The sequence below is a fragment of the Lepidochelys kempii genome, chromosome 21 (genome assembly GCF_965140265.1).
Source record: "Lepidochelys kempii isolate rLepKem1 chromosome 21, rLepKem1.hap2, whole genome shotgun sequence".
NCBI lineage: Eukaryota > Metazoa > Chordata > Testudines > Cheloniidae > Lepidochelys > Lepidochelys kempii.
This window is the reverse complement of record NC_133276.1, coordinates 5,089,281-5,117,183: the sequence shown is the minus strand read 5'-3', so window position 1 is coordinate 5,117,183 and position 27,903 is coordinate 5,089,281. Positions and strand designations below refer to the sequence as shown.

The window sequence follows — 27,903 nt, the reverse complement described above, 5'->3', positions numbered from 1 at the left end:
CGCGCTATCTCAGAGTGTTTAAATTGAGACCATGAGAACTTGGAGACAAGCCACCAATGCAGCAAATTTCACAGCTAAACACAGTGAAATACACGGGCCAATGTCACTGCTGGCAAGAGGAGCTCCTTTAAGTTCAGTGGCATTGCATCCACTTGGAACGGTGCTGATGGATTCTGCAAGTGCAGCTCAGTAATGTTGATGCTGAAAGAATTGATAAAAGCGACAACAGGATGTGATAGTATAGAAATAGTTATGAAATTGAACTACAGTAAAAGACTTGCCAGAGGAAAAAAATGGTTCAGTCCATTCCATCCCACGCCTGCGTTAGAGTCTAAAGGGTGTGTTATGCTTTCCCTTTCAGCAACATGCGTAAGCCCAGAAGTGGAGCATGGAAGAACAAATGGGGTACAGCGTGCCTACAGACCCAGAGACATGGTTGTGTTTGAATGCGACGCTGGTTACACCTTGAGTGGCAGCGCTGAGACGGAGTGCCAAGATGATGGTAGATGGGATCCTCGTGTCCCCCCACCTGTGAAAGAAGTAAGTATGACTAAGGCTTTGATCCCGTTGTGATGAGTCAGACCTGGCAGGGCTGAGCCGGGAGGCCAAAAGGACTGTGGGATTAGTTTGAGACCTGACAAGGGAAATGCAAATATCTGTGTAGTTATCCAGTGTTCCCTGTGTTCCTCTCCATCGTATCTGGGCTCTTCATTCTCCAAAAGATCCCTGAAGAACTGAGTCCTGGTCAGTTTTGCCCACTTAAACCTCCCTCCCAAGTTAAGGGAACTTGTGGGTGGCCCCTACCAATGAATAAATAGTCCCAAAGTGGCAGCATTCCCATATAAACACAAAATATAGAGTGGAAATGGCGCTTGGAGCCTTACTTAGGCATCTGGGAAAATGTTTGGGGGTTACAAGAAGCATAACGGAGTCATCAATTCTTTATAGGCATTTGGGGGGATGTGAATGGATGGAGGTATGTGATCTGCATTTGTCTCACTGCTGTTGTGCTGGACATGACTCAACAGAAGTATGCAGATATTTTCCCTCTCTGGAGATCAGCCTGCATGAGCTCTGGCTTCAGTTAAAGCTCTCTTCCCTCCCTGTAGCGGTGCAGTGTGTCTCTCCTCCAGCCATCGCCAACGGGAAGCCCAGTGGCCAGGCCTTGGCAGTGTTCACCAGTGGAATGTCTGTAAATACAGCTGTGAGCCCGGCTACTCCGTAACTGGGCAGGCATCTATTTATTGTACGGCATCCGGAACCTGGAGCTCTCCCCTCCTCGGTGTGAAGGTGCGTTTATGTTCTGTTACCTAGAACTAAGAGGAAGAAGCTCCTACCACAGGATTTAACTCAAAAGACAAAGTCACAAGTGCAACAAATTTAAGAGCAAGGAATTAAAACTGTATAATTAGACACAGGGGTGAAACAAATGCTTTTGAAAATAAATGTGCTGAATGCAAACTCTGCACTCCTGTGCACACATACACACCACATTAGTGAAACATTAAAAAGCTGCAGCTGTGTGAAACCCGAGGCACCCCTGACATAAATTAGAAACACTAGTAACTAATTTCCACACTCCCCTCACACTCACAGGCACGCTATCCCCATCTTGCCTCGTTACACGCGAGTAAAGAGGAAAGTGTGTCCCCCAAAGGCAAACAGGCCAGTATTGTTAAAGACCATGGTGCCAAAATGAGGGTCCCCTCACGGGGAGCTCTCCCACCAGCCCTGCTCTCTCTGTCACTGAGAGGGATCACTCTGGGGACTCTATTCACCATGAGAGGAGCAGTACGGTTCCTCATGGGATGTGGTTTTAGACAGGGTTGCGCTATACTCCTTTTTGCATTTAGAGGTTAAAAGCAACACCATAAACTCTCTCCCAGAAACTGGCAGGGAGTCAGTGCAGAGTACAGGCACCAAGGGCCCACTGAACAGCACTGCTTGCGGGGCAGGCTGACGCCTTCTGTGGCTTTTCAATTTCAGAGGTTCTCTGCATCGCCCCAGAAATCCAGAATGGAAGAAAAGTAGCTGGACGTGGACCTGTCTACAGACCCAGGGACACGGTTAGGTTTGAATGTGATCCTGGCTACACCCTGAGCGGCAGCCGTCAGATTCAGTGCCGAGATGAAGGAACCTGGGATCCTCCTGTTCCAGTCTGCACACAGGGTGAGTGTGAATCAAGGTTGACTGCAGGGTAACTGAGATGATCAACATCTGGTCGGGATGTGCCTGGACGCAAAAAAATAAACGTCTTTTGAATCCTGGGGTCACTGTTCAGCTGTGAATGGGGAACATACAAATATCCGCCCACCCCCTAATCTCTTGAGTGTGCTCGTCCCTGTGATAGCTGATCCCTTGCGTCCTGCCCTGCCCTCCTGACAGGCAGAGATCTGGCAATGGTCTGTCTCACTGAGCATCCTAAAGCTGTGAATGGAAACACAAATCAGCAGAACTCGTCCCACTCTCCACAAATTATATTTTGGATTCTTAAGGGAGTGAAGGGCGATTTCTAGGGACCGAAAAGTAGCAGATTGGGAAAATCTGAGTTCGGGGTGAAGGGGAATCGAGGTCGGTGATATTTAATCTTTTTTGGATGTGTCGCATCACCGGTGCGATGCAGGGTTTGACACAACACAGGCATCCTGGGCTTTTCCCCCTCCTGGAGACCAGCCTATTTTATGCTCTTCTTGAACAGGGTTCAGATTTTTTTCCCTGAAATATTCTTCATCCCCTCTCCCCCCTTTAGTGTTGCTGTGTCCCCCACCTCCGGTCATCGTCAAAGGGAAGCACAATGCCAAGCCTTTGGCAGCTTTCCCCAGTGGAACATATGCGAACTACAGCTGTGAACCTGGCTACGCCCTCCGTGGAGAGGCTTCGATCTATTGTACCACATCTGGAACTTGGAGCCACCCTTCTCCTCTATGTGAAGGTGAATGGATTTTCGGTTGGCTTCTTCCTTTTGTCAGTAACCCAGCAGGATGGATAGTGAGAGAAAGAATGTTCAGACACACCATCTAATGCAACAAAATTCACAGCTGGGAATAGGTTTCAGAGCAGCAGCTGTGTTAGTCTGTATCCGCAAAAAGAACAGGAGGACTTGTGGCACCTTAGAGACTAACACATTTATTTGAGCATAAGCTTTTGTGAGCTACAGCTCACTTCATCGGATGCATTCAGTGGAAAATAGAGTGGGGAGATCTATATACATAGAGAACATGAAACAATGGGTGTTACCATACACACTGTAACGAGAGTGATCAGGTAAGGTGAGCTATTACCAGCAGGAGAGCTGCGGTGCGGAGAGGGAAACATATTGCAGTGATAATCAAGGTGGGCCATTTCCAGCAGCTGACTGAGGAACAGTCATGGGAGAGGGAGGGGAATAAACATGGGGAAATAGTTTTGCTTTGTGGAATGACCCGTCCACTCCCAGTCTTTATTCAAGCCTAAGTTAATAGATTCCCCAGGGAGAGACACAGGGCTATAATCACTGCCGGCACAAGAAGCTCAGTTGACTTTGGTGGAACTTGCACACTGATGCCGGTGGAAGCGTGGCTCTCTGAGTGCTGCCGGACAAGATTACAGTTGAAAGGATTTATAAAAGTGTCAGAAGGAAGATGGAATAGTGTAGAAATACTCACGAAAATGAAGTTAAAGGCTCTGCAAAAGAAATGACTCTGTAGACAAACTCCCACGCAGACTCTTAGGGCATGTCCACCCATCGATGTTGCAGTGGTTTCACTAATGGTGTGAACCCAGACACTTGCTGTTATTACAAATGCAAATATATTCTTATGAGACAATTGAATTTGAAAATGTAAACGAAGGAAGTGGCAGAGAGTGCGTTCACCAGAACAGTCTGAAATCTCCCAAGGTGCGAATCTGGGTGTGTACACGCTGCTAGATGCAATGAGAGGTCAGCGCTCACGGTTGAGGCAGCACGAGGAGCGGTTATTTATGTTCCCACGTCTGCCGTCGGTGAGGTGTGCTCGTCTTATCGCCTCAGCCGCTAGATGAGAGTAAGAGAGAACTGAAGTGTCTTGCGTCAATGGGATGTCGTATCAGTTTGTGAAGGGCTTGGGCCCTTTAACAGATGATGCTCTATGTGGATATTAATTCCGTTGGGCATTGCTGAACCTATAGAGTCCTATGCTTTCAGGCCAGAAGCCACGATTGGGACCCTTTCGTCTTTCGCTGACAGTACTTCTGAAAAATGGCACATTTTAGCGTCCTGGGAGTAGGGCAGCCCAAGGATGGATATTAGGACCTGAGGTAAACAGGGCAGGTGTACATGTTGTTTTAGTTGATTGGGAAATAGAGGTTCTTGTGCCAGCAGTGAGTTTGGCCCAGTGTGTGTTGTTTTAGGTTCAGTGTCCAGCTATGAATTTTATTGCATTAGCACCTTTGTCTCATCGTTCTTTTTCCCTCGGCTTTAGTCCTAGTGTAATACCTGGAAGAATATTTATAAAGCAGATCTGCAGTTGTTTCTTTGTAACTGTTGTTGTATCTACCTGCACCTGACATGGTACATGGCAGCAGAGTAGATATGGTTCTTTTTTTCTCATATGTATTTCCTTTCTTCCTAGAGGGCTGTGGAGTCCCAACGAGGTTAAGCTTTGCTGAGCTGAAGAGGGAGTATAAAAATCAGTCTTCCTTTCCTGTTGGGAAGACTATAAACTATACTTGCCGGCCTGGATACAGTAGACACCCGCATATGCAATCCACTATTACATGCCTTGAAAATCGAACGTGGTCAGAAGCATTCGAGTTCTGTAAAAGTGAATATCATAATGAATTTTGTTTCTATTGTTCAATAAAGGTCTTTGAGGCACTAAGTTGTGTCCACGCTGCAAAGTGTTACGTATCTTTAAATAGTTAATAGTGACTAGTAAAGCTCACTCGCTGTGCCTATTCTGGGCCCTTTTAAATGCCATCTTTATGGGGAGTGTTAAATATGGACAGTTCCTGGGGATAATTGTTGCATTGAAAGAGAGAAGCCTAATCCGAGCCTTGTTCTCCACCAGAGAAATCGTGTGGTCATCCAGGAGAGCCGGAGAACGGCAGAGTTATTGTAACAGATATCCATTTTGGGTCAACTGTCAACTTCACGTGTGAAGAAGGGTAAGTTTCAGACTGCCTGAGCTGACTACTTGTGCTTCGCTTACAGCTGTGGAACACAAATGGATATCCTCATATTCTCCCAACTCCTGAAAGCAGTTTACTCTTCCATACTAAAGCAGCCCTCCATCTTCTTGGCTCAATCAATATAATTTTTATATGCGAGGAAAGACGGATTGGAATAAGTCTCCCTCTTTTCTTCACTCATGCTCTGCCATTGATTGTACAAACTTTAGTTGCAGTTTGGCCAGCTGAATGCTCTGCCTGCAGGTGCTGGCTGAGCACAGATGTCTCCTGTGGAGAGTAGGATCCAAGTGACCAGGGCAAACCTTGGAATCTCTTGGATTTTACCCCTGCTTGGACACGGGAATAGTTCTTCTTCGGAATCATTGGAAATGGCTGTTTTCCCGTACGGAGTTGGGTGGAAGGGTTTTCACTGACTAACTGCCCACCTGCCAGACTGATGAGGTGTCTCCAAAGGGAAACCCTGCTGGGGAAGGTGCCCGAGTGAGAATGCTGGGGATACGGTGGCAGAAGAGGGCGTCATATGCCCGCTCCATTTGAGGATGAGGACTGTGCTTCAGGGGTCTGCAGCTGTAGTGCTGGTTTGTGACCTTGTAGAGCGTGTCCTATGTGAGGGCGAAAGGGAAGAACCTGTGACCACAGGAAGTCCCATTTCACAGACACTGCCTGTAATGACAGCTGGCTGCTGAACTCCAGAGGTCAGCTCAGCTGAGGTTTGCTGTATAGCGTCTGTGTTTTGGACCTCTCTGCTGGGGTGGGGTGTTACTCCTGCATGCATTACAACAGTCTTGATTGACTTAGTTTATGAATCTCAAGCTAGCCAGACCCCAGCTGGGTCTGCCTGGCCCGCACCCACGGAAATGTATCTCCTCCATCATGAGAAAATCAAAACCCCTCTTGGCAACCTGCCTGAAAATGCCAGGGGGAAATGCTGTAGTGGTGTTCCTAGTTTGCCTTTGGCTTGTGGTTCAGTGGTGGGGAATGATCCATCTGATGTGGTGAGTAGGACTTGAGGGAACCAGAAGGAGATCTGTGAGACGGGGGATCCAAAATAGCAGCTCATTGGTCCGACATGGGCTTCTGTACTAGAAATTAATTCTACAAGAGGCTGGGGAGTTCGGCTCTGGCAAGGAGCATTTCTCCAGTGGTGGTCAGTCAGAAGTCAGTGGTGTTGGTCCCCACCTGCTGTGGCTGGGGAGAAGAGCTTCCCAGAAGAACTGAGCTTCTCAGGAAAGCTCAAACACCAAAGAAATAGATGAGAACTGATAATCCCCTCTGCCTAACAACAGGCACCGGTTGATTGGACGGCCTTACAGACGATGTGACATTTCTGGCATGCGTGTTGCATGGACTGGTGATGTTCCCATTTGTGAGCGTAAGTAGGTCACAACTGTCTGTCAAAGTGCTTAGGTACCCCCCCCCCCCCCAAATGTGAATAAACAGATATGGAAGAATTCTGATCCCCGCCCCAGAAAGTCTCACCTGAGGCACAGAGTGATTATGTGACATATCGTTTAGGGAATCAGTCAGTAGCCAAGTCAAAAATTGAACCCAGGTCTCCTGAGTCCAATGCCGGTATCTTAAGAACCAGACCATATTGAAGGGGGGTTGCACCTTAGAGAGAACTGTCTGTGTTAAGTTCCTGGCAATCAGAATTTGGTGTTTCTTTGATAACTGAGTAATAGCAAAAGGCATTCAGCTTGGTATGGCAAAAATGCCCCACCAAGGTGGTTATTGGCCCTTCTGGATTTCTGAAGAGCACAACAGGTTTACCTGATACCCACTTATATTCATCCAAAACCAGACACGAAGCTCATTACCTGTGCTTTAAGGCGTTCGCCTGCCCTGGCGTGCTCACCAGCTTATGGTGCAGCAGGAAAATCATGCGTTTTTCAACACCTGGTAAGGATTCAACAGGTTGATCTTAAAACGGTCCATATGAAGGAAGGTGTAGACCATTAAGACACTATCCTAGTAAGTCTCTTTCACAGTTTACAGACCATCAGTGCGAAAGAGAATTGGGTATAATTACCCATTGCGCATGACCTGTCGGCCTTGCTCGTTCTAGTGGTTTCATAGTTAGGGCTCCTAAATTTCTTTAGCAGATCAAATAACTGGAGCTGCTTCTCTACCAGCAATGATTCTAAAATACACTCCTCCTGTGTGTCTCCAGGTATTCCGTGTCTTCCGCCTCCAGACATCCCCAATGGAAGTCACAGTGGCGAGTTCACAAAAAACTTCTCTTTTGGGTCAGCTGTAACCTACAAATGTGAAAATGGTTACTTGCTCACTGGAGAGGCCTCTATTCACTGCACAACCAAGGACGGGCTAAACGGCGTGTGGAGTGCACGTCCCCCTCGGTGTGGAGGTAGGGTTTGTGGAGGTGAAAAACTCCTGCCAGCTCTGCTGTTTCATGTATAGAAAGTTCAGGTCTAGACAAACCCACAAATGTGAGACTCCAGTTAAATCCCTGCACTTAGTGTGCCTGCCTGTGGCAACATCTCCACAAGATTTTCCAGGATTCATGTTGGAGACTGAATAGCTCTGGAGCAGGGCTAAAGATCTGAGATAGAAACTGGTGCCACCGGATGCACCCAAAGAGGAGCTCTGTGTTCAGCCCATGTAGGGTCATAACTTCTATTAAGGTTGTTAAAGACCTTTGATCCCAGCCACAAGGGAATGAAAGTGGGGGATGTTATGGTAGCGCTCCATTTCCCATTAGTATGGGGATGTCTATTCTTGGCATTTGAAGGGACAACTGAATGCCCATCAGGAAAATCTTCCTTAAAAGGAAAAAGAATTAATCCTGCGAGATCTCTGTATGCGGAACATGCATAGCGTTTAGTAGTAATTCCTTCAGTGTGGATGCAAAGTCTACCCCCCTATGAGTGAAGGACACAGGCTTGCTGGTGCAGTGGATAATGGGGTGGAGTAAAGCTGTGTCAGTCCCAAGCACTTGACCTCTTATTACTAATGCCCTGGGGATAAATATAAGCCAGACTTGTGGAATTTTATATTTGGAGGAGTATGGTAGGCAAGCTGAAAGACCTGGCACTTCTAACGGTAATGAAGAGAGGGTACGTTGCTGGGACCACCAGCTTCCTGAAACCTCTCTGGCTTGACTGTGCAGATTGCTGAGCTCCCTCAATGTCTGAGGTCAATGGCTGTGAAGGCCCGTTGGTTCCTTGTAGGACTGAGCTCCTTGGCTCTACCCTGGGGGTGCTCCCATGACTTGGAGATTGGTGCACAGGACACTCCTTGAGAAGATTACCCTTGCGAAGTTGCTATGAAGGGACCTAAGCTGTTACCAGTGTGTCTCCATCTCCTCCTCTTAGGGTGGCCCTCCACATTTCCCACAACAATCTGTATTTTCAAGTAGGAATAACATAGAGGAGTGCAGCAGTTCTCAAACTGTAAGTCAGGACCCCTAAAATGGGTTGCGGCCCCATATTAATGGGGTCACTAGATCTGGCTTTACTTGCTTGGGCCTGGGATCGAAGCCCTAGCCCGCTGCCTGGGGCCGAAGCCAAAGCCCGAGTCCCACCGCCCATGGCCTAAGCCCGAGGGTGGCCTGGGTGGCTGGACTCAGGTCACAGGTTCCCTAGCTGGGGCTGAAGCTCTTGGGCTATGGCTCCCCCGCCTGGGGCACAGGGGCTCATGCTTTGGCTTTGGCCACCCTGCCCGGGACGGCGGGGCATAGGCTGGCTCAGTCTTTCTTCCCCCGTCCCGGGTCGTGTACTAATTTTTGTTGTCAGAAGGGGGTCGTGGTTTAATGAAGCTTGAGAACACATGGGCTAGTGAAACAAGTTACATGGAAAATATTGAAAGTGTAAAAAAGGCTTGAGAGCTGCGAAGGCTGCGGAGATGTTTTTCTTCCTCTCTGGCCCTGTGTTTCAGCTAAAGCGTTTCTTTTTCAGAGGTTAGATGCCCAGCCCCACAAATCCAGAATGGAAGAAGAGTATCTGGTGATAGACGTGTCTATTTATATAATGACAGTGTTACCTTTGAGTGCGATCCCGGCTACACCATGAAGGGTCACAGTCTGAGTCGGTGCCAAACTGATGACACGTGGGATCCACCTCTGCCAGTCTGTGAGCCAGGCAAGTGTCAAAACTCTGATTTGTTTGTATTATGCATCTAGAAACAGGTTTCCCTTCTGTCTGATCCGTGAGCACCTCCAACGCTAACCCCGTCTGGATCTGTCCTGCCTGCTGCTCGCCTCAAATCCAGAGACTTTACAGACTGGTTTGAGGGGAGAGGTGGACGGTCCCAGTTGTTAGGAACAGACGTAGAGGATAAGAAATGAACCAGGTTGGGGGCAGTGCTGGCAGGGCTCCGAGAGCAGTGGGGATGACAGATGAGTAAATTTGTCCCTTCTGTTTTATTGCAAAGCTTGTGCTTTCCCACAATGCATTTGGGGGTCAGGATCCCTCCAACTGCAGCAGCTGCAAGAAGTGACCCAAGTTGGCAAGAGCCATGGGTCTGCTGAGGGGGAATTACTGTACCACAAAGGTGAAAGCAGAGCACTTTTATCTTCTTCTGCTCAGGATCCTCATGTCTGTCCCATCTTGAAAAGGGAACTGGAAGTGATTTAGAAGATGATATTCAATAACTTCTTGGTCTACTGCAGCTTTTGCAGGTGGTACTTCTGCTTCCTCTGCTGACTTTCACTATTTTTATCAATTATGAGCAGTCCTTCCAGTAACTACGCACGCTTTTCACTCTTCCTTTGGAGGTGGAATATGTCCCTCTAGTTCCTGCCTGTGGAATAATCATGAACTCACTTCTGATTTTCCCTCTCACACTGGTCTTTCAGTCAAGCTCTTTTCTGTAATGGGGTGGGGATGAGAGTGTTACAAATGAGTAAAAGATTCAGAAAAGCAATCGGCCGTTAGCTCTTGCAATGTAACATACTAAATAGTGAGCCTAAATTGTCCAATGATTTTTGGTTGCCCAAAATAAGATGCTTAAAGGGGCTTGATTTTAATTCTGGGTGATGAGTGTCCGTAAATTACCATTGTGATCCTGACTACTCCCTTCTTGGGGAGGCATCACTTCATTGTACGGCGTCTGAAGCTTGGAGCAACCCCCACGCTCAATGGGAAGGTGCGTTTCTGTTCTGCTTGCTGCTTCCCTTTATCTCGCTCGGTGCGTCAGACACGTAAAAGGATTTAAACAGATACCCCAAGAACTTTGAGACAAGCCACCAATTCAGCAAATTCCACAGTTGGGGACCAAACCTCCAGTGAGACTCACCTGGCCAAAGTCACTGCTGGCAAGAGGAGCTCCTTTTAACTTCAGCGGCATTGCATCCACTTGTACCAGCGGTGAATGATTCTATGAGTGCAGCCGGGTAATGTTCATGCTGAAAGAATTGCTACAGGTGACAAGAGGACGTGAGAATGTAGAAATACTTATGAAACTGAAGTAAAAGACTTGTCAAAGGCAATGGCTCAGTGGGTAAACAGCCCATTTCATCCCACACGTGCGTTGGAGTCTAAAGGGTTTGTTATGCTTTCCTTTTCAGCCACATGCGTAAGCCCAGAAGTGGAGAATGGAAGAACAAATGGGGTACAGCGTGCCTACAGACCCAGCTCCTGTGAGGGGCCCACAGTTTGGCGTCTACTCCTTGCACAAGCTCCTATCACAGGATTTAAGATGAAAGACAAGCTCACCAGTGCAACAGAATGAATAGCAGGGAATTAAAGCTCCATTTAATTAGACACATGGTGAAATAAATGCTTTTGAAAATAAAGGCATTGTATGCGCATTCTGCGTTTGTGCACACAGATACACCCCCCACGAGGAAAATATTGAGGGGGCGGGAGGGGAAAAAGCATCTGTCTGAATCCCGAGGCACACTTGACATGAATCACAAAAACTGGAAACTAGTATCTACGCTCCCCTCACACACACCGAGAGAAACACATAAACCTCTGCCGCCAATCCCTACCCCTTGCTACACACTCAGTCAACAGAAAAGATTTGCAGTGGGTACTGGAAAGGCCAACAAGCGTGAACTGTTTCAGACCCTGTGCAAGGAGTAGATGCCAAACTGTGGGCCCCTCACAGGAGCTCTCCTGCCAGCCCTGCTCTCTCTGTCACTGAGAGGGAGCCATCTGGGGCCTCTGCTCCCCACAAGAGGAGCAGTATGGAACCCCGTGGGATGTGGTTTTAGGCGGGCTTGCATGATAGTGTTTGCAGTGGAGAGGTTAAAAGCAACACCATAAACTCTTCCCAGAAACTGGTAGGGAGTCAGTGCAGAGCACAGGCACCAAGGGCCCACTGAACAGCACTGCTTGCGGGGCAGGCTGACGCCTTCTGCACCTTTTCAATTTCAGAGGTTCTCTGCATCGCCCCAGCAATCCAGAATGGAAGAAAAGTAGCTGGACGTGGACCTGTCTACAGACCCAAGGACACGGTTAGGTTTGAATGTGATCCTGGCTACACCCTGAACGGCAGCCGTCAGATTCAGTGCCGAGATGAAGGAATCTGGGATCCTCCTGTTCCAGCCTGCACACAGAGTGAGTGTGAATCAAGGTTGACTGCAGGGTAACTGAGACGATCAACATCTGGTAGGGATGTGCCTGGATGCAAAAAAAAAAACCAACGTCCTTTGAATCCAGGGGTCACTTTTCAGCTGTGAATGGGGAACGTACAAATATCCGCCCACCCCCTAATCTCTTGAGTGTGCTCGTCCCTGTGATAGCTGATCCCTTGCGTCCTGCCCTGCCCTCCTGACAGGGAGAGATCTGGCAATGGGCTGTCTCACTGAGCATCCTAAAGCTGTGAATGGAAACACAAATCAGCAGAACTCATCCCGCTCTCCACAAATTCTATTTGGATTTGCTTTCCCACAATGCATTTGGGGGTCAGGATTCCTCACACTGCAGCAACTGCGAAAAGTGACCAAGTTTGGCAAGAGGGGACCTGGTGAGGGGAATTTCTGTAACTTAAAGTTGAAAGCAGAGCATTTTTATCTTCCTCTGCTCAGGATCCTCACGTCTGTCCCATCTTGAAATGGGAACTGGAAGTGATTTAGAAGATGATACTCAATAACTTCTTGGTCCACCGCAGCTTTTGCGGGTACTTCCGCTTCCTTTGCTGAATTTGACTATTTTTATCAATTATGAGCGGTCCTTCCAGTAACGACAGATGCTTTATACTCTTCCTTTGAATGTACTTAGATTGTCCTTAGATTTCCAGAAAGCTTTTGACAAGGTCCCTCACCAAAAGCTCTTACGTAAATTAAGTTGCCATGGGAGAAGACGGAAGATCCTTTCATGGATTGAGAAGTGGTTAAAAGACAGGGAACAAAGGGTAGGAATAAATGGTAAATTTTCAGAATGGAGAGGGGTAACTAGTGGTGTTCCCCAAGGGTCAGTCCTAGGACCAATCCTATTCAACTTATTCATAAATGGTCTGGAGGAAGGGGTAAACAGGGGGGTGGCAAAGTTTGCAGATGATACAAAACTGCTCAAGATAGTTAAGACCAAAGCAGACTGTGAAGAACTTCAAAAAGATCTCACAAAGCTAAGTGATTGGGCAACAAAATGGCAAATGAAATTTCATGTGGATAAATGTAAAGTAATGCACACTGGAAAAAATAACCCCAAGTATACATACAATATGATGGGGGCTAATTTAGCTACAACTAATCAGGAAAAAGATCTTGGAGTCATCCTGGATAGTTCTCTGAAGACAGCCACGCAGTGTGCAGCGGCAGTCAAAAAAGCAAACGGGATGTTAGGAATCATTAAAAAAGGGACAGAATAAGATGGCGAAGGGCAACTAAAATGATTAGGGGTTTGGAATGGGTCCCATATGAGGAGAGATTAAAGAGGCTAGGACTTTTCAGCTTGGAAAAGAGGAGACTAAGGGGGGATATGATAGAGGTCTATAAAATTATGAGTGGTGTGGAGAAAGTGAATAAGGAAAAGTTATTTACTTGTTCCCATAACACAAGAAGTAGGGGCCACCAAATGAAATTAATGTACAGCAGGTTTAAAACAAATAAAAGGAAGTTCTTCTTCACACAGCGCACAGTCAACCTGTGGAACTCCTTGCCTGAGGAGGTTGTGAAGGCTAGGACTATAACAGGGTTTAAAAGAGAACTGGATAAATTCATGGAGGTAAAGTCAATTAATGGCTATTAGCCAGGATTGGTAAGGAACGGTGTCCCTAGCCTCTGTTTGTCAGAGGCGGGTGATGGATGGCAGGGGAGAGATCACTTGATCATTACCTGTTAGGTGCCCTGGAGTGAGTGACCTTGGCATTGGCCACTGTCGGTAGACAGGATACTGGTCTGGATGGACCTTTGGTCTGACCCAGTATGGCCGTTCTTATGTTCTTATGAAGGTGGAATACGACCCTCTAGTTCCTGTACGCTGAATAATCATGGAACCATTTTTTGTTTTTCCCCCTCACACTGGTATTTCAGTCAAGCGCTTTTCTATAATGGGGTGGGGACAAGATTGTTACAAATGAGTTAAAGATTCATAAAAAACAACAGGCATTAAGTACTTGCAATGTAACGCACTGGATAGTGAGCCTATATTGTCCAGTGATTTTTGGTTGACCAAAATAAGATGCTTAAAGTAGCCTGATTTTTGTGTGTGTCTCTGTGTGTGTGTGATGTGTCTGTAAATTACCATTGTGATCCTGGCTCCTCCCTTTTTGGGGAGACATAACTTCATTGCACAGTGTCTGCAGCTTGGAACTGCCTCCTCCCTCAATGTGAAGGCGCGTTTCTGTTTTGTTAGCTGCTTCCCTTTGCCTCGCTCGGTGTGTCAGACACACACGAGGGTTTAAATTGAGACCATGAGAACTTGGAGACAAGCCACCAATGCAGCAAATTTCACAGCTAAACACAGTGAAATACACGGGCCAATGTCACTGCTGGCAAGAGGAGCTCCTTTAAGTTCAGTGGCATTGCATCCACTTGGAACGGTGCTGATGGATTCTGCAAGTGCAGCTCAGTAATGTTGATGCTGAAAGAATTGATAAAAGCGACAACAGGATGTGATAGTATAGAAATAGTTATGAAATTGAACTACAGTAAAAGACTTGCCAGAGGAAAAAATGGTTCAGTCCATTCCATCCCACGCCTGCGTTAGAGTCTAAAGGGTGTGTTATGCTTTCCCTTTCAGCAACATGCGTAAGCCCAGAAGTGGAGCATGGAAGAACAAATGGGGTACAGCGTGCCTACAGACCCAGAGACATGGTTGTGTTTGAATGCGACGCTGGTTACACCTTGAGTGGCAGCGCTGAGACGGAGTGCCAAGATGATGGTAGATGGGATCCTCGTGTCCCCACCTGTGAAAGAAGTAAGTATGACTAAGGCTTTGATCCCGTTGTGATGAGTCAGACCTGGCAGGGCTGAGCCGGGAGGCCAAAAGGACTGTGGGATTAGTTTGAGACCTGACAAGGGAAATGCAAATATCTGTGTAGTTATCCCAGTGTTCCCTGTGTTCCTCTCCATCGTATCTGGGCTCTTCCATTCTCCAAAAAGATCCCTGAAGAACTGAGTCCTGGTCAGTTTTGCCCACTTAACCTCCCTCCCAAGTTAAGGGAACTTGTGGGTGGCCCCTACCAATGAATAAATAGTCCCAAAGTGGCAGCATTTCCCATATAAACACAAAATATAGAGTGGAAATGGCGCTTGGAGCCTTACTTAGGCATCTGGGAAAATGTTTGGGGGTTACAAGAAGCATAACGGAGTCATCATTCTTTATAGGCATTTGGGGGGATGTGAATGGATGGAGGTATGTGATCTGCATTTGTCTCACTGCTGTTGTGCTGGACATGACTCAACAGAAGTATGCAGATATTTTCCCTTCTGGAGATCAGCCTGCATGAGCTCTGCTTCAGTTAAAGCTCTCTTCCCTCCCTGTAGCGGTGCAGTGTGTCTCTCCTCCAGCCATCGCCAACGGGAAGCCCAGTGGCCAGGCCTTGGCAGTGTTCACCAGTGGAATGTCTGTAAATTACAGCTGTGAGCCCGGCTACTCCGTAACTGGGCAGGCATCTATTTATTGTACGGCATCCGGAACCTGGAGCTCTCCCCCTCCTCGGTGTGAAGGTGCGTTTATGTTCTGTTACCTAGAACTAAGAGGAAGAAGCTCCTACCACAGGATTTAACTCAAAAGACAAAGTCACAAGTGCAACAAATTTAAGAGCAAGGAATTAAAACTGTATAATTAGACACAGGGTGAAACAAATGCTTTTGAAAATAAATGTGCTGAATGCAAACTCTGCACTCCTGTGCACACATACACACCACATTAGTGAAACATTAAAAAGCTGCAGCTGTGTGAAACCCGAGGCACCCCTGACATAAATTAGAAACACTAGTAACTAATTTCCACACTCCCCTCACACTCACAGGCACGCTATCCCCATCTTGCCTCGTTACACGCGAGTAAAGAGGAAAGTGTGTCCCCCAAAGGCAAACAGGCCAGTATTGTTAAAGACCATGGTGCCAAAATGAGGGTCCCTCACGGGGAGCTCTCCCACCAGCCCTGCTCTCTCTGTCACTGAGAGGGATCACTCTGGGGACTCTATTCACCATGAGAGGAGCAGTACGGTTCCTCATGGGATGTGGTTTTAGACAGGGTTGCGCTATACTCTTTTTGCATTTTAGAGGTTAAAAGCAACACCATAAACTCTCTTCCCAGAAACTGGCAGGGAGTCAGTGCAGAGTACAGGCACCAAGGGCCCACTGAACAGCACTGCTTGCGGGGCAGGCTGACGCCTTCTGTGGCTTTTCAATTTCAGAGGTTCTCTGCATCGCCCCAGAAATCCAGAATGGAAGAAAAGTAGCTGGACGTGGACCTGTCTACAGACCCAGGGACACGGTTAGGTTTGAATGTGATCCTGGCTACACCCTGAGCGGCAGCCGTCAGATTCAGTGCCGAGATGAAGGAACCTGGGATCCTCCTGTTCCAGTCTGCACACAGGGTGAGTGTGAATCAAGGTTGACTGCAGGGTAACTGAGATGATCAACATCTGGTCGGGATGTGCCTGGACGCAAAAAAATAAACGTCTTTTGAATCCTGGGGTCACTGTTCAGCTGTGAATGGGGAACATACAAATATCCGCCCACCCCCTAATCTCTTGAGTGTGCTCGTCCCTGTGATAGCTGATCCCTTGCGTCCTGCCCTGCCCTCCTGACAGGCAGAGATCTGGCAATGGTCTGTCTCACTGAGCATCCTAAAGCTGTGAATGGAAACACAAATCAGCAGAACTCGTCCCACTCTCCACAAATTATATTTTGGATTCTTAAGGGAGTGAAGGGCGATTTCTAGGGACCGAAAAGTAGCAGATTGGGAAAATCTGAGTTCGGGGTGAAGGGGAATCGAGGTCGGTGATATTTAATCTTTTTTGGATGTGTCGCATCACCGGTGCGATGCAGGGTTTGACACAACACAGGCATCCTGGGCTTTTCCCCCTCCTGGAGACCAGCCTATTTTATGCTCTTCTTGAACAGGGTTCAGATTTTTTTCCCTGAAATATTCTTCATCCCCTCTCCCCCCTTTAGTGTTGCTGTGTCCCCCACCTCCGGTCATCGTCAAAGGGAAGCACAATGCCAAGCCTTTGGCAGCTTTCCCCAGTGGAACATATGCGAACTACAGCTGTGAACCTGGCTACGCCCTCCGTGGAGAGGCTTCGATCTATTGTACCACATCTGGAACTTGGAGCCACCCTTCTCCTCTATGTGAAGGTGAATGGATTTTCGGTTGGCTTCTTCCTTTTGTCAGTAACCCAGCAGGATGGATAGTGAGAGAAAGAATGTTCAGACACACCATCTAATGCAACAAAATTCACAGCTGGGAATAGGTTTCAGAGCAGCAGCTGTGTTAGTCTGTATCCGCAAAAAGAACAGGAGGACTTGTGGCACCTTAGAGACTAACACATTTATTTGAGCATAAGCTTTTGTGAGCTACAGCTCACTTCATCGGATGCATTCAGTGGAAAATAGAGTGGGGAGATCTATATACATAGAGAACATGAAACAATGGGTGTTACCATACACACTGTAACGAGAGTGATCAGGTAAGGTGAGCTATTACCAGCAGGAGAGCTGCGGTGCGGAGAGGGAAACATATTGCAGTGATAATCAAGGTGGGCCATTTCCAGCAGCTGACTGAGGAACAGTCATGGGAGAGGGAGGGGAATAAACATGGGGAAATAGTTTTGCTTTGTGGAATGACCCGTCCACTCCCAGTCTTTATTCAAGCCTAAGTTAATAGATTCCCCAGGGAGAGACACAGGGCTATAATCACTGCCGGCACAAGAAGCTCAGTTGACTTTGGTGGAACTTGCACACTGATGCCGGTGGAAGCGTGGCTCTCTGAGTGCTGCCGGACAAGATTACAGTTGAAAGGATTTATAAAAGTGTCAGAAGGAAGATGGAATAGTGTAGAAATACTCACGAAAATGAAGTTAAAGGCTCTGCAAAAGAAATGACTCTGTAGACAAACTCCCACGCAGACTCTTAGGGCATGTCCACCCATCGATGTTGCAGTGGTTTCACTAATGGTGTGAACCCAGACACTTGCTGTTATTACAAATGCAAATATATTCTTATGAGACAATTGAATTTGAAAATGTAAACGAAGGAAGTGGCAGAGAGTGCGTTCACCAGAACAGTCTGAAATCTCCCAAGGTGCGAATCTGGGTGTGTACACGCTGCTAGATGCAATGAGAGGTCAGCGCTCACGGTTGAGGCAGCACGAGGAGCGGTTATTTATGTTCCCACGTCTGCCGTCGGTGAGGTGTGCTCGTCTTATCGCCTCAGCCGCTAGATGAGAGTAAGAGAGAACTGAAGTGTCTTGCGTCAATGGGATGTCGTATCAGTTTGTGAAGGGCTTGGGCCCTTTAACAGATGATGCTCTATGTGGATATTAATTCCGTTGGGCATTGCTGAACCTATAGAGTCCTATGCTTTCAGGCCAGAAGCCACGATTGGGACCCTTTCGTCTTTCGCTGACAGTACTTCTGAAAAATGGCACATTTTAGCGTCCTGGGAGTAGGGCAGCCCAAGGATGGATATTAGGACCTGAGGTAAACAGGGCAGGTGTACATGTTGTTTTAGTTGATTGGGAAATAGAGGTTCTTGTGCCAGCAGTGAGTTTGGCCCAGTGTGTGTTGTTTTAGGTTCAGTGTCCAGCTATGAATTTTATTGCATTAGCACCTTTGTCTCATCGTTCTTTTTCCCTCGGCTTTAGTCCTAGTGTAATACCTGGAAGAATATTTATAAAGCAGATCTGCAGTTGTTTCTTTGTAACTGTTGTTGTATCTACCTGCACCTGACATGGTACATGGCAGCAGAGTAGATATGGTTCTTTTTTTCTCATATGTATTTCCTTTCTTCCTAGAGGGCTGTGGAGTCCCAACGAGGTTAAGCTTTGCTGAGCTGAAGAGGGAGTATAAAAATCAGTCTTCCTTTCCTGTTGGGAAGACTATAAACTATACTTGCCGGCCTGGATACAGTAGACACCCGCATATGCAATCCACTATTACATGCCTTGAAAATCGAACGTGGTCAGAAGCATTCGAGTTCTGTAAAAGTGAATATCATAATGAATTTTGTTTCTATTGTTCAATAAAGGTCTTTGAGGCACTAAGTTGTGTCCACGCTGCAAAGTGTTACGTATCTTTAAATAGTTAATAGTGACTAGTAAAGCTCACTCGCTGTGCCTATTCTGGGCCCTTTTAAATGCCATCTTTATGGGGAGTGTTAAATATGGACAGTTCCTGGGGATAATTGTTGCATTGAAAGAGAGAAGCCTAATCCGAGCCTTGTTCTCCACCAGAGAAATCGTGTGGTCATCCAGGAGAGCCGGAGAACGGCAGAGTTATTGTAACAGATATCCATTTTGGGTCAACTGTCAACTTCACGTGTGAAGAAGGGTAAGTTTCAGACTGCCTGAGCTGACTACTTGTGCTTCGCTTACAGCTGTGGAACACAAATGGATATCCTCATATTCTCCCAACTCCTGAAAGCAGTTTACTCTTCCATACTAAAGCAGCCCTCCATCTTCTTGGCTCAATCAATATAATTTTTATATGCGAGGAAAGACGGATTGGAATAAGTCTCCCTCTTTTCTTCACTCATGCTCTGCCATTGATTGTACAAACTTTAGTTGCAGTTTGGCCAGCTGAATGCTCTGCCTGCAGGTGCTGGCTGAGCACAGATGTCTCCTGTGGAGAGTAGGATCCAAGTGACCAGGGCAAACCTTGGAATCTCTTGGATTTTACCCCTGCTTGGACACGGGAATAGTTCTTCTTCGGAATCATTGGAAATGGCTGTTTTCCCGTACGGAGTTGGGTGGAAGGGTTTTCACTGACTAACTGCCCACCTGCCAGACTGATGAGGTGTCTCCAAAGGGAAACCCTGCTGGGGAAGGTGCCCGAGTGAGAATGCTGGGGATACGGTGGCAGAAGAGGGCGTCATATGCCCGCTCCATTTGAGGATGAGGACTGTGCTTCAGGGGTCTGCAGCTGTAGTGCTGGTTTGTGACCTTGTAGAGCGTGTCCTATGTGAGGGCGAAAGGGAAGAACCTGTGACCACAGGAAGTCCCATTTCACAGACACTGCCTGTAATGACAGCTGGCTGCTGAACTCCAGAGGTCAGCTCAGCTGAGGTTTGCTGTATAGCGTCTGTGTTTTGGACCTCTCTGCTGGGGTGGGGTGTTACTCCTGCATGCATTACAACAGTCTTGATTGACTTAGTTTATGAATCTCAAGCTAGCCAGACCCCAGCTGGGTCTGCCTGGCCCGCACCCACGGAAATGTATCTCCTCCATCATGAGAAAATCAAAACCCCTCTTGGCAACCTGCCTGAAAATGCCAGGGGGAAATGCTGTAGTGGTGTTCCTAGTTTGCCTTTGGCTTGTGGTTCAGTGGTGGGGAATGATCCATCTGATGTGGTGAGTAGGACTTGAGGGAACCAGAAGGAGATCTGTGAGACGGGGGATCCAAAATAGCAGCTCATTGGTCCGACATGGGCTTCTGTACTAGAAATTAATTCTACAAGAGGCTGGGGAGTTCGGCTCTGGCAAGGAGCATTTCTCCAGTGGTGGTCAGTCAGAAGTCAGTGGTGTTGGTCCCCACCTGCTGTGGCTGGGGAGAAGAGCTTCCCAGAAGAACTGAGCTTCTCAGGAAAGCTCAAACACCAAAGAAATAGATGAGAACTGATAATCCCCTCTGCCTAACAACAGGCACCGGTTGATTGGACGGCCTTACAGACGATGTGACATTTCTGGCATGCGTGTTGCATGGACTGGTGATGTTCCCATTTGTGAGCGTAAGTAGGTCACAACTGTCTGTCAAAGTGCTTAGGTACCCCCCCCCCCCCAAATGTGAATAAACAGATATGGAAGAATTCTGATCCCCGCCCCAGAAAGTCTCACCTGAGGCACAGAGTGATTATGTGACATATCGTTTAGGGAATCAGTCAGTAGCCAAGTCAAAAATTGAACCCAGGTCTCCTGAGTCCAATGCCGGTATCTTAAGAACCAGACCATATTGAAGGGGGGTTGCACCTTAGAGAGAACTGTCTGTGTTAAGTTCCTGGCAATCAGAATTTGGTGTTTCTTTGATAACTGAGTAATAGCAAAAGGCATTCAGCTTGGTATGGCAAAAATGCCCCACCAAGGTGGTTATTGGCCCTTCTGGATTTCTGAAGAGCACAACAGGTTTACCTGATACCCACTTATATTCATCCAAAACCAGACACGAAGCTCATTACCTGTGCTTTAAGGCGTTCGCCTGCCCTGGCGTGCTCACCAGCTTATGGTGCAGCAGGAAAATCATGCGTTTTTCAACACCTGGTAAGGATTCAACAGGTTGATCTTAAAACGGTCCATATGAAGGAAGGTGTAGACCATTAAGACACTATCCTAGTAAGTCTCTTTCACAGTTTACAGACCATCAGTGCGAAAGAGAATTGGGTATAATTACCCATTGCGCATGACCTGTCGGCCTTGCTCGTTCTAGTGGTTTCATAGTTAGGGCTCCTAAATTTCTTTAGCAGATCAAATAACTGGAGCTGCTTCTCTACCAGCAATGATTCTAAAATACACTCCTCCTGTGTGTCTCCAGGTATTCCGTGTCTTCCGCCTCCAGACATCCCCAATGGAAGTCACAGTGGCGAGTTCACAAAAAACTTCTCTTTTGGGTCAGCTGTAACCTACAAATGTGAAAATGGTTACTTGCTCACTGGAGAGGCCTCTATTCACTGCACAACCAAGGACGGGCTAAACGGCGTGTGGAGTGCACGTCCCCCTCGGTGTGGAGGTAGGGTTTGTGGAGGTGAAAAACTCCTGCCAGCTCTGCTGTTTCATGTATAGAAAGTTCAGGTCTAGACAAACCCACAAATGTGAGACTCCAGTTAAATCCCTGCACTTAGTGTGCCTGCCTGTGGCAACATCTCCACAAGATTTTCCAGGATTCATGTTGGAGACTGAATAGCTCTGGAGCAGGGCTAAAGATCTGAGATAGAAACTGGTGCCACCGGATGCACCCAAAGAGGAGCTCTGTGTTCAGCCCATGTAGGGTCATAACTTCTATTAAGGTTGTTAAAGACCTTTGATCCCAGCCACAAGGGAATGAAAGTGGGGGATGTTATGGTAGCGCTCCATTTCCCATTAGTATGGGGATGTCTATTCTTGGCATTTGAAGGGACAACTGAATGCCCATCAGGAAAATCTTCCTTAAAAGGAAAAAGAATTAATCCTGCGAGATCTCTGTATGCGGAACATGCATAGCGTTTAGTAGTAATTCCTTCAGTGTGGATGCAAAGTCTACCCCCCTATGAGTGAAGGACACAGGCTTGCTGGTGCAGTGGATAATGGGGTGGAGTAAAGCTGTGTCAGTCCCAAGCACTTGACCTCTTATTACTAATGCCCTGGGGATAAATATAAGCCAGACTTGTGGAATTTTATATTTGGAGGAGTATGGTAGGCAAGCTGAAAGACCTGGCACTTCTAACGGTAATGAAGAGAGGGTACGTTGCTGGGACCACCAGCTTCCTGAAACCTCTCTGGCTTGACTGTGCAGATTGCTGAGCTCCCTCAATGTCTGAGGTCAATGGCTGTGAAGGCCCGTTGGTTCCTTGTAGGACTGAGCTCCTTGGCTCTACCCTGGGGGTGCTCCCATGACTTGGAGATTGGTGCACAGGACACTCCTTGAGAAGATTACCCTTGCGAAGTTGCTATGAAGGGACCTAAGCTGTTACCAGTGTGTCTCCATCTCCTCCTCTTAGGGTGGCCCTCCACATTTCCCACAACAATCTGTATTTTCAAGTAGGAATAACATAGAGGAGTGCAGCAGTTCTCAAACTGTAAGTCAGGACCCCTAAAATGGGTTGCGGCCCCATATTAATGGGGTCACTAGATCTGGCTTTACTTGCTTGGGCCTGGGATCGAAGCCCTAGCCCGCTGCCTGGGGCCGAAGCCAAAGCCCGAGTCCCACCGCCCATGGCCTAAGCCCGAGGGTGGCCTGGGTGGCTGGACTCAGGTCACAGGTTCCCTAGCTGGGGCTGAAGCTCTTGGGCTATGGCTCCCCCGCCTGGGGCACAGGGGCTCATGCTTTGGCTTTGGCCACCCTGCCCGGGACGGCGGGGCATAGGCTGGCTCAGTCTTTCTTCCCCCGTCCCGGGTCGTGTACTAATTTTTGTTGTCAGAAGGGGGTCGTGGTTTAATGAAGCTTGAGAACACATGGGCTAGTGAAACAAGTTACATGGAAAATATTGAAAGTGTAAAAAAGGCTTGAGAGCTGCGAAGGCTGCGGAGATGTTTTTCTTCCTCTCTGGCCCTGTGTTTCAGCTAAAGCGTTTCTTTTTCAGAGGTTAGATGCCCAGCCCCACAAATCCAGAATGGAAGAAGAGTATCTGGTGATAGACGTGTCTATTTATATAATGACAGTGTTACCTTTGAGTGCGATCCCGGCTACACCATGAAGGGTCACAGTCTGAGTCGGTGCCAAACTGATGACACGTGGGATCCACCTCTGCCAGTCTGTGAGCCAGGCAAGTGTCAAAACTCTGATTTGTTTGTATTATGCATCTAGAAACAGGTTTCCCTTCTGTCTGATCCGTGAGCACCTCCAACGCTAACCCCGTCTGGATCTGTCCTGCCTGCTGCTCGCCTCAAATCCAGAGACTTTACAGACTGGTTTGAGGGGAGAGGTGGACGGTCCCAGTTGTTAGGAACAGACGTAGAGGATAAGAAATGAACCAGGTTGGGGGCAGTGCTGGCAGGGCTCCGAGAGCAGTGGGGATGACAGATGAGTAAATTTGTCCCTTCTGTTTTATTGCAAAGCTTGTGCTTTCCCACAATGCATTTGGGGGTCAGGATCCCTCCAACTGCAGCAGCTGCAAGAAGTGACCCAAGTTGGCAAGAGCCATGGGTCTGCTGAGGGGGAATTACTGTACCACAAAGGTGAAAGCAGAGCACTTTTATCTTCTTCTGCTCAGGATCCTCATGTCTGTCCCATCTTGAAAAGGGAACTGGAAGTGATTTAGAAGATGATATTCAATAACTTCTTGGTCTACTGCAGCTTTTGCAGGTGGTACTTCTGCTTCCTCTGCTGACTTTCACTATTTTTATCAATTATGAGCAGTCCTTCCAGTAACTACGCACGCTTTTCACTCTTCCTTTGGAGGTGGAATATGTCCCTCTAGTTCCTGCCTGTGGAATAATCATGAACTCACTTCTGATTTTCCCTCTCACACTGGTCTTTCAGTCAAGCTCTTTTCTGTAATGGGGTGGGGATGAGAGTGTTACAAATGAGTAAAAGATTCAGAAAAGCAATCGGCCGTTAGCTCTTGCAATGTAACATACTAAATAGTGAGCCTAAATTGTCCAATGATTTTTGGTTGCCCAAAATAAGATGCTTAAAGGGGCTTGATTTTAATTCTGGGTGATGAGTGTCCGTAAATTACCATTGTGATCCTGACTACTCCCTTCTTGGGGAGGCATCACTTCATTGTACGGCGTCTGAAGCTTGGAGCAACCCCCACGCTCAATGGGAAGGTGCGTTTCTGTTCTGCTTGCTGCTTCCCTTTATCTCGCTCGGTGCGTCAGACACGTAAAAGGATTTAAACAGATACCCCAAGAACTTTGAGACAAGCCACCAATTCAGCAAATTCCACAGTTGGGGACCAAACCTCCAGTGAGACTCACCTGGCCAAAGTCACTGCTGGCAAGAGGAGCTCCTTTTAACTTCAGCGGCATTGCATCCACTTGTACCAGCGGTGAATGATTCTATGAGTGCAGCCGGGTAATGTTCATGCTGAAAGAATTGCTACAGGTGACAAGAGGACGTGAGAATGTAGAAATACTTATGAAACTGAAGTAAAAGACTTGTCAAAGGCAATGGCTCAGTGGGTAAACAGCCCATTTCATCCCACACGTGCGTTGGAGTCTAAAGGGTTTGTTATGCTTTCCTTTTCAGCCACATGCGTAAGCCCAGAAGTGGAGAATGGAAGAACAAATGGGGTACAGCGTGCCTACAGACCCAGCTCCTGTGAGGGGCCCACAGTTTGGCGTCTACTCCTTGCACAAGCTCCTATCACAGGATTTAAGATGAAAGACAAGCTCACCAGTGCAACAGAATGAATAGCAGGGAATTAAAGCTCCATTTAATTAGACACATGGTGAAATAAATGCTTTTGAAAATAAAGGCATTGTATGCGCATTCTGCGTTTGTGCACACAGATACACCCCCCACGAGGAAAATATTGAGGGGGCGGGAGGGGAAAAAGCATCTGTCTGAATCCCGAGGCACACTTGACATGAATCACAAAAACTGGAAACTAGTATCTACGCTCCCCTCACACACACCGAGAGAAACACATAAACCTCTGCCGCCAATCCCTACCCCTTGCTACACACTCAGTCAACAGAAAAGATTTGCAGTGGGTACTGGAAAGGCCAACAAGCGTGAACTGTTTCAGACCCTGTGCAAGGAGTAGATGCCAAACTGTGGGCCCCTCACAGGAGCTCTCCTGCCAGCCCTGCTCTCTCTGTCACTGAGAGGGAGCCATCTGGGGCCTCTGCTCCCCACAAGAGGAGCAGTATGGAACCCCGTGGGATGTGGTTTTAGGCGGGCTTGCATGATAGTGTTTGCAGTGGAGAGGTTAAAAGCAACACCATAAACTCTTCCCAGAAACTGGTAGGGAGTCAGTGCAGAGCACAGGCACCAAGGGCCCACTGAACAGCACTGCTTGCGGGGCAGGCTGACGCCTTCTGCACCTTTTCAATTTCAGAGGTTCTCTGCATCGCCCCAGCAATCCAGAATGGAAGAAAAGTAGCTGGACGTGGACCTGTCTACAGACCCAAGGACACGGTTAGGTTTGAATGTGATCCTGGCTACACCCTGAACGGCAGCCGTCAGATTCAGTGCCGAGATGAAGGAATCTGGGATCCTCCTGTTCCAGCCTGCACACAGAGTGAGTGTGAATCAAGGTTGACTGCAGGGTAACTGAGACGATCAACATCTGGTAGGGATGTGCCTGGATGCAAAAAAAAAAACCAACGTCCTTTGAATCCAGGGGTCACTTTTCAGCTGTGAATGGGGAACGTACAAATATCCGCCCACCCCCTAATCTCTTGAGTGTGCTCGTCCCTGTGATAGCTGATCCCTTGCGTCCTGCCCTGCCCTCCTGACAGGGAGAGATCTGGCAATGGGCTGTCTCACTGAGCATCCTAAAGCTGTGAATGGAAACACAAATCAGCAGAACTCATCCCGCTCTCCACAAATTCTATTTGGATTTGCTTTCCCACAATGCATTTGGGGGTCAGGATTCCTCACACTGCAGCAACTGCGAAAAGTGACCAAGTTTGGCAAGAGGGGACCTGGTGAGGGGAATTTCTGTAACTTAAAGTTGAAAGCAGAGCATTTTTATCTTCCTCTGCTCAGGATCCTCACGTCTGTCCCATCTTGAAATGGGAACTGGAAGTGATTTAGAAGATGATACTCAATAACTTCTTGGTCCACCGCAGCTTTTGCGGGTACTTCCGCTTCCTTTGCTGAATTTGACTATTTTTATCAATTATGAGCGGTCCTTCCAGTAACGACAGATGCTTTATACTCTTCCTTTGAATGTACTTAGATTGTCCTTAGATTTCCAGAAAGCTTTTGACAAGGTCCCTCACCAAAAGCTCTTACGTAAATTAAGTTGCCATGGGAGAAGACGGAAGATCCTTTCATGGATTGAGAAGTGGTTAAAAGACAGGGAACAAAGGGTAGGAATAAATGGTAAATTTTCAGAATGGAGAGGGGTAACTAGTGGTGTTCCCCAAGGGTCAGTCCTAGGACCAATCCTATTCAACTTATTCATAAATGGTCTGGAGGAAGGGGTAAACAGGGGGGTGGCAAAGTTTGCAGATGATACAAAACTGCTCAAGATAGTTAAGACCAAAGCAGACTGTGAAGAACTTCAAAAAGATCTCACAAAGCTAAGTGATTGGGCAACAAAATGGCAAATGAAATTTCATGTGGATAAATGTAAAGTAATGCACACTGGAAAAAATAACCCCAAGTATACATACAATATGATGGGGGCTAATTTAGCTACAACTAATCAGGAAAAAGATCTTGGAGTCATCCTGGATAGTTCTCTGAAGACAGCCACGCAGTGTGCAGCGGCAGTCAAAAAAGCAAACGGGATGTTAGGAATCATTAAAAAAGGGACAGAATAAGATGGCGAAGGGCAACTAAAATGATTAGGGGTTTGGAATGGGTCCCATATGAGGAGAGATTAAAGAGGCTAGGACTTTTCAGCTTGGAAAAGAGGAGACTAAGGGGGGATATGATAGAGGTCTATAAAATTATGAGTGGTGTGGAGAAAGTGAATAAGGAAAAGTTATTTACTTGTTCCCATAACACAAGAAGTAGGGGCCACCAAATGAAATTAATGTACAGCAGGTTTAAAACAAATAAAAGGAAGTTCTTCTTCACACAGCGCACAGTCAACCTGTGGAACTCCTTGCCTGAGGAGGTTGTGAAGGCTAGGACTATAACAGGGTTTAAAAGAGAACTGGATAAATTCATGGAGGTAAAGTCAATTAATGGCTATTAGCCAGGATTGGTAAGGAACGGTGTCCCTAGCCTCTGTTTGTCAGAGGCGGGTGATGGATGGCAGGGGAGAGATCACTTGATCATTACCTGTTAGGTGCCCTGGAGTGAGTGACCTTGGCATTGGCCACTGTCGGTAGACAGGATACTGGTCTGGATGGACCTTTGGTCTGACCCAGTATGGCCGTTCTTATGTTCTTATGAAGGTGGAATACGACCCTCTAGTTCCTGTACGCTGAATAATCATGGAACCATTTTTTGTTTTTCCCCCTCACACTGGTATTTCAGTCAAGCGCTTTTCTATAATGGGGTGGGGACAAGATTGTTACAAATGAGTTAAAGATTCATAAAAAACAACAGGCATTAAGTACTTGCAATGTAACGCACTGGATAGTGAGCCTATATTGTCCAGTGATTTTTGGTTGACCAAAATAAGATGCTTAAAGTAGCCTGATTTTTGTGTGTGTCTCTGTGTGTGTGTGATGTGTCTGTAAATTACCATTGTGATCCTGGCTCCTCCCTTTTTGGGGAGACATAACTTCATTGCACAGTGTCTGCAGCTTGGAACTGCCTCCTCCCTCAATGTGAAGGCGCGTTTCTGTTTTGTTAGCTGCTTCCCTTTGCCTCGCTCGGTGTGTCAGACACACACGAGGGTTTAAATTGAGACCATGAGAA

The 27,903-nt window shown here is 47.3% G+C and overlaps 2 protein-coding genes across 2 annotated transcripts; both read left to right on the top strand.

Annotated features, from left to right (window-relative positions):
- Nucleotides 1-432: 432 nt before the first annotated feature.
- On the top strand, nt 433-7,368 carry LOC140901478 (complement decay-accelerating factor-like; the record flags this gene model as incomplete). Its single annotated transcript, XM_073320401.1, has 8 exons — nt 433-502; nt 1,110-1,204; nt 1,956-2,169; nt 2,750-2,932; nt 4,590-4,781; nt 5,028-5,124; nt 6,435-6,520; nt 7,319-7,368. Coding segments are annotated over exons 1-8 (987 nt in total), but the record flags the coding sequence as incomplete, so codon positions are not given.
- A 4,197-nt stretch (nt 7,369-11,565) lies between these two features.
- On the top strand, nt 11,566-23,107 carry LOC140901477 (complement decay-accelerating factor-like). Its single transcript, XM_073320400.1, has 10 exons — nt 11,566-11,669; nt 14,295-14,471; nt 15,041-15,223; nt 15,919-16,101; nt 16,682-16,864; nt 18,522-18,713; nt 18,960-19,056; nt 20,367-20,452; nt 21,250-21,444; nt 22,974-23,107. Exons 2-10 carry the CDS (start codon nt 14,366-14,368, stop codon nt 23,105-23,107), a joined length of 1,359 nt encoding a protein of 452 aa, XP_073176501.1. The 5' UTR covers nt 11,566-11,669; nt 14,295-14,365.
- The last annotated feature ends 4,796 nt before the right edge of the window (nt 23,108-27,903 follow it).